Source organism: Phyllostomus hastatus, unplaced genomic scaffold, assembly GCF_019186645.2.
Source record: "Phyllostomus hastatus isolate PE091 unplaced genomic scaffold, TTU_PhHast_1.1 phas_scaffold_55, whole genome shotgun sequence".
NCBI classification, from domain to species: domain Eukaryota; kingdom Metazoa; phylum Chordata; class Mammalia; order Chiroptera; family Phyllostomidae; genus Phyllostomus; species Phyllostomus hastatus.
In genome coordinates this window covers 4440352-4450096 of record NW_025334035.1, presented here as the reverse complement: position 1 = coordinate 4450096, position 9745 = coordinate 4440352, and the positions used below count along the sequence as shown (strand labels likewise).

Here is a 9745-nt window from a genome sequence, read left to right as displayed (position 1 = left end):
GGGACAGAGGTACCATATTGGATCTACCAGACACATTCTATAGGTTCCAGAAAAGTCTCCCTTCATTAGGTCCTGAGAATTAAAGTATATCGCACGTAGCCCTGGCTGGCATAGCTCAGTGGATTGAGCAGGGGCTTCGAACCAAAGTGTTGTGGGTTCGATTCCCAGTCAGGGTATATGCCTGGGTTGCAGGTCATGACCCCCAGCAACCACACATTGATGTTTCTCTCTCTCTTTCTCCCTCCCTTCCCTCTCTGAAAATAAATAAATAAAATCTTTTTTAAAAAGTATACTACAAGTGATAGAATTTTTATAAAGCTTTTCATTGGCTAGACTCACTATGCCAAGTATGTTGATAAAGGTGCTGCAATTGAAATGGGCTCCCTGATCTGGGGAAGTGGGATTGGTTTTACCTTCAGTGAAAACCTCCAAAAGCAAAATGATTTTTCACAAATGGCAGCAGGGTGGCCATGATCCTCAAATACCTATAGATACATCATCATGCACAGATTTATGGCTTTTTAAATTAATCATGGGCTCCCCAGAGTGAAACTGTAGGCGACTGTGGCACACACCTATTTCTGCCACCGCACCCCCTTGCTTTAACTGTTGTGGCTGGAAGAGATATTCACTTTACCAGCCTCCTTGCAGTAGCTATGTGACACAATTTTAGCCAAAGAGAAATCTATTGGGTACTTCTAGCAAGGCTTCAGCTTTTCCTGATAAAAAAGGGACAGAGACAGTTGGCAGCTGCCTTGCAATCATATGAGAAATGTTAAGAGAGTCACAGAGAGGTGATCCAGATCTCTAACATTATTCATTTCCTGAACACACTATCTACTTTTTGATTTCTTGTTATGTAAAATACTCTATTGTATATGCCATTGTTAACTGAGTTTTCTGTCACTTGTAGCCGAAAACATTATGAACTGATCTAGAAATCCATAAGGAATTATTTTATTTATATTTGCTTGAGTTATATGAAATTTGTATTTTTTGTAGGTCAAAATGATTGACTGTCAGCATTTTGCATCATTCTCAGGCTGCTTCCTGTAGGAGTAGCAGCAGTGGGCCACAATGCTACTGTGTGGTTCCTTGTCTTTTTCCAGGAGAAAAAGACTTTCTGCCCAGCATTCTGGAGCATTTAAAATTCCCATTAAGTGGCCCCCTTAGGTCACATGCTTATCCCTGAATCAATGACCATGATCCTGGATGAAAAGGATCATCCTTTTGACTGGTGTAAATCAAACAGGATCCACTCCTGGACCTGGGATAGGGTCAACTTCCTTCACCCAAAACTCTAGATACTTTCAGCAAGTGGGAATCACTCAGAGAATGGACGCTGGCTAGATAACCACAATGTCTATAGCAAAAGGTCTTCATCAGGTTAGGTGTTTCGAGTTGGCAGCAACAGAAACAATACAGAATGGGGAGACAGACAACTTAGGGTGTTATTATCTGAAGAAAGAGGAAGGGTGGACAGGAAACACTACTTACAAATATCCACTAGCTATTTCATAGATGGTACCCAAATGTATTTATTTAACCCAATAATGAAATTCGACGTTGAAAAGAGCAGAGAAGAAAGGAGCGTGGCAGGAAGGGGAAAAGTGAGAGCGGGTCCAAACAAGATGGCCTTCCTCAGGAGATGTGCAGAGAAAGGTCTGCTGATGGTCTGCTGCAGAAATTCCTATTAGGAATGTGAGCGAAGACTTTAAAAAACAGAATAGTAATGACAAGAATAAACGCACAAGCAAACGAACAAATAATATAACAAAATGAAGAGGTCGGAAATAAATTATGTATCTACCATGACTTCATATATCAAGGGTAGCATTTGAATTCCACTGGGAACGGTGCAGTTTGCTTAACAAACGGTGCTGGCATAACTGGCTCTCCACCTGGCAGAAAACAAAGTTAGACTCTAGTTCATACTTACACAAGGATACATACCAGCTATATTAAAGATATATTTTTTAAAAAGAATATGAAAATATTGGTTGGGGAGCAAAGGACACCTTCCTAACCCAGAACCCTCCCCGGATGCAACTCTCATTTCTCCTCTTCCATTGGGCCCCCGTGGGTAACGTCATGGGACATCCAGCCAATGAGAATTGAGCATGGACGCGCGCTCGGCCAATAAGGTCAGGGCGGGAGATTTGAAAGGACCACGGCAGGGGCGCCGCCCGGACCATTCGGTCGTTTGCCAGCGCCCAGGCGGTAGGCTGTGCTACGGGTCTCGGGTGAGCTGGCCTTTCGCTCCGGGAGAGGGCAGGTGATCAGGCAGGTTGGGGGTCTGATGGGCGGGCCCTCTCGCACACTGTCCGGCTGCTGAGTGCTCCAGGGTAGATAGAGTGTCCTGGAAAATGGTGGGGCGTGTAGCAGGGCTGGAGTGTCAGGGCCAGCGCCCGGCTGAGCCCTGATGCGGTCAACGCTTTGACATACTTAGTTTCACCAGCCCCAGCCAATCGCTTTTAGCTAGATCGGTCCGGCCCTTCTCTTTCTCGCTCCCTCTTTTTCCTGCTTCTCACGGCTCTATTTCCCTTCTTTGCTCAGCTCTCCTCCCCCTTTCTTTCTAAGGATGACTCAAAAGGAGAACGCCTACCCCTGGCCCTACAGCCGGCAGATGGTAAGGGCTTTTCCACTTACCCTCCCCCAACCTGCACGGTGAGTTCCGGCTTGGAGATTTGAGGTCCTTCAGAGGGCGATATTCTAAGCACTTTCTTCTCCGTTATTCTCCATGAGTTTGCTGGCAGAACTTGGTCTGGTTATTTGCAGCCACATCCTGTCAAGTGTTGCCAACTTGAATCTGACCAGCCTGTGAGGACCTCTGCAGGGCCGAACCTACTTGTTATCTACAAATGATAATTGAGACCGAGCAGGCAGGGTTGGGCTCTCAAGCCAAGATTCCCATCCCTTGTCCTGAAATCCTGAAAAAGATAGATTTAATAATTTGGAATTTATTTTAATGACTCCTGTGAGATAAGGATCTAAATAGAAGGTGCCCCAACACCTTTCATTGAAGAGTTCATCCTCTGATTTGAAATGCCACCTTTATTATTATATTCAATTCCCACATATATGTGGGTCTAATTCTTGACTCTATTTTGTTCAACTTGCTTATTTGTAAATTCTATACTAATATCACGGGGAATAGGTTCTAAGGGGCACTGAGGCTTTCTTCCTCTCTTGGGTAAAGAAGAAGGAAGGAGCCACACAGGCTTTGCTCCATTCTTAGGACTTGGGTATCCTGGAGGGTCCATCTCCCTTGTCCACCAGCTCCCTCCCTCAAGAAACACTGAATGAGGCTGGCAAGAGTGGAGGCTGAAGGAGAAACCATTGTCACTTCTACTTTGGTCACTCGCAAAAGAAAGTTTTGTATATTAACCAGAATTTGAAAATGAGAAGTGGTCCAAGGCCATCAGAGTATCCCTCAGTGTCCCTAAAGCCTGTTGCAAAGGGGTAGATGCTGGTATTTGCTGAACATTCAAGGCCTCAAGGACCTTATCTAAGCCTTAATAGACTGAGATTTGGGGGGAACTGTGAGAATGTCTGTGCTAAAACTCCTTGAACTGTGGATGTTCATTACCCCAGCCCTCTGCTGCCTCCTGGGGTGGAGAGCTGGGTGAATCAGACAGAGTTATGGACAGGACTATAGAGGTTAGATAGCTTCATGCTTGAGAATGTGGTGTGGGCCAGGGCCAAAGAGATGAAGTGTTAAGTGTTGGGGCAAGTTTTTGCTCCTTATCTTAAGCTGACTTAGCTTATTTATTGGTACCCACTGATATGGGGTTCTGAGCAGATTCTTGGTCTGAGTAGCAATATTGTGGTCTCGGTGTTCCTCTGTGAACTGGTATTGGGTGGGTGGGTGGCTTTATAGCAAGTACTGAAATGCTGCTTGCAGCACATTCCAACCTGGTCACTGGGACAAACACATCCTCAGAGCACCCTGTGCTCCTTCCTTCTCAGGCTCAATCTGGCCTGAACACCTTGTCACAAAGAGTCCTCCGGAAGGAGCTTACCACCCCATCTTCACTTGTCCTCGTGAGCCGCTCCAATGCCCAGCCCACAGGTAGCTGGGACAAGGGGAAGAGGATTGACCTGAGGGGACTAGAGTCTGGGGAGGGTGCAGGGATGGAAATGTCAAAGAACAGCCTTAACTTACCTGTGCTTTTTGTAGCTGCTGCTGGCCAGGACAGCTGTGGGACACCCAACTCAATGTAAGTGCCCAAGCCATGGGGTGGCAAGAGAGGGGTGGGACAGTGAACAGGTAGGAAATGAGGGTGGTAGAAGCTAAGGGCAGGAGGGTTAGGGATGCAGGCAAGAAAGGCTGGTCTATCTTCACTGCTCTGGAAGAGAAATGGGATTGAGTTAGGGATGGGCTCAGGTGCAGAGAAAAGGCCAACACCTCAGGTGACCCACAAACCCATGCTCAGCTGCCTTCCCCCCACTCTCTAATTAGGCGGACCTTCACAATTGACGACTTTGAGATCGGGCGTCCTCTGGGCAAAGGCAAGTTTGGAAATGTGTACTTGGCTCGGGAGAAGACAAGCCATTTCATCGTGGCACTCAAGGTCCTCTTCAAGTCTCAGATAGAGAAGGAGGGTGTGGAGCACCAGCTTCGCAGAGAGATCGAAATCCAGGCCCATCTGCAGTACGGTCATGCCCTCTGAGCCAAAGTCCCTCTGCTCCCTACCTGCCCCTCCTCTTTAAACCCCATCACACCCAGACTGTTTTCTCTGCAGCTGTGGCTACCTAGAACCCTTGAGCTCTCATTTCCAGCCAGAGCCTTGAATCCAGAGAGCTGTCTCCAGTTCCCCCTTATCACTTCCAGCCCTGGTGTCCCCAGCCTGGTCCACATCTGACCCCAGTTTGCCCCATATGAACCTGTCATCTTTCCCATTTCTCATGCCAGGATGTGGCCTGAGGCTTCCTGTGTTTCTCCTCTCAGGCATCCCAACATCTTGCGTCTCTACAACTATTTCTATGACCGTCGAAGGATCTACTTGATTCTGGAGTATGCCCCCCGAGGGGAGCTCTATAAAGAGCTGCAGAAGAGCCGCAGTTTTGACGAGCAACGAACTGCCACGGTTGGGAAGGGGTGGGCACCTGGGATGCCCGCAGCGGGCCTGAGACTGGGGGGATGCTGCTTGCAGGCAGAGGTCCACCCTTGTCTAACCGCCTGTCGTTGGCCTTCCCAGATCATGGAGGAACTGGCAGACGCGTTGATGTACTGCCACACAAAGAAGGTGATTCACAGAGACATAAAGCCGGAGAATCTGCTCTTGGGGCTCCAGGGAGAGCTGAAGATTGCTGACTTTGGCTGGTCTGTACACGCCCCCTCCCTGAGGTATGGTGTGCTAGGAGGCCAGCCATGGGTATGAGGCTGGGGCGTTCAGAATAAAACCACTCCAGATCTTGTTACGCAGAAACATTTGGGTTTGTCCTCATGTAGATACAGACACAAAAATATCTTCACAAAAGTAGGAGACTCACCATTTTGTTGCCCAGATTTTTTATTCAATACATCGGGACCATCTGGCCATGTTGAGAATACTCCTACATCATTTTTAATGGCTTTTTAGTATTGTATAGGAGAGATGAAATGCGATTTATTTAAGCAGGACATGCCTGATGGACATTCAGAATGTCTCCAATTTTTTCTTTAATTCTAGGGTGAACATCGCCCTCTTATCTGATTATTCTAAGACACATCCCTCTGTGGAAATACTGAGGCAGTGCGTAAGCCCACCTCTGGGGCTTTGGTTTATAGCTTCACCTCACTGCTACCCCAAAACCCTGTCAGAGCCAGGCTGGAACACTCCCCTGCTGCATCCGTGGGGCTCAGCTCCCTGTTGTCAGGCAGCCGGAAAAGGACTGGCCATTTGTCTCCGGCATCCCTGCTCACTCCCCACCCCATCCAGGAGGAAGACAATGTGCGGCACCCTGGACTACCTGCCGCCAGAGATGATTGAGGGGCGCATGCACAATGAGAAGGTGGACCTGTGGTGCATCGGCGTACTCTGCTACGAACTGCTGGTGGGAAACCCCCCCTTTGAGAGTGCTTCGCACAATGAAACGTACCGGCGCATCGTCAAGGTGGGAGGGCTGACCCCAACTGCCTGGCTGGGGCTTTGTGGGGCTGGGAGTGCAAAGAATGTAGTTGTGGGGACCACGTAAGTCTCCAGATAGAATGGGCAGTCAGGGAAAAAGCAGCCGGGTGAAACTAATGAGTCCTTTCTTCTTTTTTCTACTTCTGCAGGTAGACCTGAAGTTCCCCCCTTCTGTGCCTGTGGGAGCCCAGGACCTCATCTCCAAGCTGCTCAAACATAACCCCTCAGACCGACTGCCCCTGGCTCAGGTTTCAGCCCACCCTTGGGTCCGGGCCCACTCTCGGAGGGTGCTGCCACCCTCAGCCCTTCAGTCTGTCCCCTGAATCGTCCCTGTCATTTAGTCAGTTATGTTTGTATTTGTATGTCTGTATATGTGTAGTTGGAAGAAGGGGTCTCTGGCCTGTTCCCCTATCTGTCTTCTACCTCCTTTTTATTTAATAAAGGCGGAAAAGTTTTATAGTGATGAGTATAGATGTTTATAGGTGGAGACTTTGCTGGGGAGGAAGCTGTCCCCTGGTGGGGGGGCGCTGGGGAGTTGCCTGCTCTGGACGCCAGGGACACTACTGCATTGGTGCCCCTGGTAGCACCTGCCCTTGGCTCTGATACCCACCTGGTCAGCTGCCAGCCATCTGCCCCCACTGTCTTTTCTTTCCCCTGCTCTGATTCCCAGGGTCTGGGCCTGCTGGGGACCTCAGCTCCTCTCTGCTAAGCCTGATCTTTTACTTCTCACTATCAACTGTCTGACCTCTAGTGTTTCTCCTGGTTCAGGCCCTGCCAACCTAGGAGCAACTGAACAGTGCTATTCCCTAGAAGTTGTCTTGTTCTGTTTGTTTTATTGCTTTGGCCAGGATCTGATGTAGGAGCGAAGAGAAGCAGTACAGATGATGTCTTGTTTCTGACTCAGGTTTCACTGTTAGATAGATTGTTTGTGGTAGGTTTACCCTCGTTTTGCAGGTAAAGCAACTGAGACACATGATCTACTGAAAGTCACACAACTAGTAAGGGGAGCCCAGTTTTAAAATTCCATATTTAATACTGTGCTAGAATGGTATAATCCTGCCTTTTCATAACACACACATTTATTGTATGTGTATATATATATCATAGAGATGGAACAAGAATTACAGTTTTTTTCTGTTATTAAATAATGCCTAAAAAAATCCTTTATCAGGTTAAAGTAGGCCTGTTCTCTTTTTTACTTTGCTAAGGGTTTGGGTTTTTTGTATCAGTAGGTGTTAAGTTTTCATCAAATGCTTCTTCTGTATTGATTATTTTCTCTTTTAATCATTGTGGTGAAATACATCAATAAATGTTTGTATTTTTATTTTACCTCAGTTTTTCATGCTGTATTGGATTCCTAGAGCCTCAGTAATAAAGCACCACAAGCTTGGTGATATAAAACAACAGAAATTTACTCCAGCAGGTCCAAAGTCAAGGTGTCCACAGTACCACACTCCCTTTGACGGCTCTAGGGAAAATCTTTGCCTTTTCCAGCTTCAGGTGGCTTCAGGCTGGCTGTGGCTGTATAACTCCAATCTCTGCTTTCCTCTTCACATGGCCTTCCCCCCTTCTGTCTCTGTCTCTTCTCTGTGTCAAGGACACTAATTTGGTTTATGACCCACCCAGAGCCCAGGATGATCTCAAGATCCTTAGTTACATTTGCAAAGACACTTTGCCCAAAAAACTGCACATTCATATGTTTGTAGGACATAGACATATCTTTGGGGGCCCATAGATGAACACAAATGAATGATGCTGTAAGACCAAAGAAGAGGGGAAAGGACAGTCTGCCCATTTTTTTCCCCGGGATATCTAATTCCAAGTCTTTTTGCTAATATGTTTTACTTTGCTTTTAGTATTTACCATCTATTTCCAAATTACATGCTTCTGTTGCTATTTCACAAAGTCTCAATTTTAAGTATTACCTATTGATTAACTGCTATAAAATTTAAGGATTAACTCTTTTACCCCCCTCTGCCACTATATCTCTGTACACTTCCTGTCTCTGCATCCTTCTGGTGTAGTTATATCATATGTTTGGTTAGATTTACTCATTTGACAATAGTTATTGAGTGCCTTTGACATTCCAGGCTCCATTCTAGTGTCTGGAGGTAAAGCAATGAATAAAAAAAATCCTCTATGCTCATGGATCTTTCTAATCTAGAGGATCAATGCCCAGTGTTTGTATTATTGTGAGATGCTAGCCAAGCTGACTCATGTGGCATTCTAGTATTTTCCTTCATATGCAACTTTTGACTGTCCCTGAAGTTGTCTTATTTGCTCAGTCCCTGCATATAGGTCACCAATCCACCTCCAAGTTCTTCAGTAAGAGCACTTAAAGCTATTGATATCCATCAGTGTCATTGCATTGCATCATACAAGCCTGATACTAAGTACAGTATTTCGTATTTTTTGGGTCTCAGTATTCTCTAGTTACCATTGTGATTTGTTCTCTGATCCAGGAGTATTTCAAAGGTGTTTTTGAAATTCCAAACACATGAGCTCTCCGCTGCCCCATTTTCCTTCACCCTCACCACCACGCCTGCCGCAGGAGCACCCTGCGAGTGGGAGTCCTAATCCTCTGCAGGCCCCAGGCTTCACTTCCCCAGGACTTGGGTTTGAGCCCTCTATTATCTCTAAAAATTTTTTGTTTTAATTTACACAAATGAGTCAATTCATGCATAAATAATATAAGGTGAAACTCCCCTTTCCCAATTAAACTAACACCAGTTTGACAACATCTTCTAGTCCTCTTCCTTTGTATTTACATTCCTATCTATATACTCCTAGAAAACAGCATTTTTTTATAGCATGTGGAGATTTCTTTAATGTAAATAGCATTGGCCTGTATGTGTTGTTTTCGCACTTCCTTTTTGCCCTTATGATGCCTTAGAAGGCTCTCTATGACAGTCTGGATAGACGTGTTCTGTAAAACTGCTGCACTGTAATCCTTAATATGAACATTCCTAGGTTTTTAAAAAAGCCATTCTGTTGATGGACATATGGACTATCTTCGGTGTGTTGTACTATGACCATGTCTTTTGCATGCCCTCTTGTGCTCCTATGTGAAGACTTCTCTGGGGAAGATCTGGAGAAGGACAGTGCTGCTGGGTGGTAAGGTACACCTTGGAAATGTTCAATAGACTTTGTCCAATTGTTCTCCAAGGTGGTGGGGCAGCTCACACTCCTACCAGCTCTAATGGAGAGTATCTGCTTTTCTGTACCCTACTCGGGTGTGTTGGCTTTTCCACTTCCCAAGTCACCAAAGTTCCTTGGGCATGTCGAATTTGTTTCCACCCCAGGGCCTTTGCACTTGCTCTTCCTTCTGTCTAGAATGCATCCTCAGTGATTTTGTTGAGCTGCTAAATTAACCAACCCTGATGTCCTTGGACATTTTTCTATTATATGTGTCTTTTACTAATTTACTTGTAAAGGCAAGGGATATTAATTTGTCATATACTTTGCCAATATTGTTTTCCTTTCTGCAATTTGTCTTTCAACAAAAAGTTTAGAGTGGCTTTTCTATACTGAAGTCTTTCAGTTTAATGTTGTCTAATCTATCATCTTTTTCCTTTATGGATTTGATGTTTGGTTTTTTTTTAAAAACCTTTATTATCCTGCCCTAGCTGGCG

The 9745-nt window shown here is 45.8% G+C and overlaps 1 protein-coding gene across 6 annotated transcripts; it reads left to right on the top strand.

The window, feature by feature from the left end:
* The first annotated feature begins 2153 nt into the window (after positions 1-2153).
* AURKB (aurora kinase B) lies at positions 2154-7410 on the top strand. 6 transcript variants are annotated; one of them, XM_045824309.1, is made up of 9 exons: positions 2154-2243; positions 2581-2629; positions 3970-4072; positions 4181-4220; positions 4463-4654; positions 4952-5090; positions 5202-5350; positions 5925-6099; positions 6263-7410. In XM_045824309.1, exons 2-9 carry the CDS (start codon positions 2582-2584, stop codon positions 6434-6436), a joined length of 1020 nt encoding a protein of 339 aa, XP_045680265.1. In that variant the 5' UTR covers positions 2154-2243; position 2581; the 3' UTR covers positions 6437-7410. The 6 variants fall into 6 exon arrangements, with proteins under 6 accessions (XP_045680265.1, XP_045680267.1, XP_045680266.1 ...); XM_045824311.1 differs by having other exon boundaries at positions 2181-2220; XM_045824310.1 differs by having other exon boundaries at positions 2204-2275.
* The last annotated feature ends 2335 nt before the right edge of the window (positions 7411-9745 follow it).

Excerpts from the sequence above, each read along its gene's own strand:
- AURKB (XM_045824309.1), top strand. The coding sequence starts at position 2,582 with ATGACTCAAAAGGAGAACGCCTACCCCTGGCCCTACAGCCGGCAGATG. Across the intron at positions 2,630-3,969 it reads GGCCCTACAGCCGGCAGATG|GCTCAATCTGGCCTGAACAC; the intron begins GTAAGGGCTTTT and ends CTTCCTTCTCAG. Across the intron at positions 4,221-4,462 it reads TGTGGGACACCCAACTCAAT|GCGGACCTTCACAATTGACG; the intron begins GTAAGTGCCCAA and ends CTCTCTAATTAG.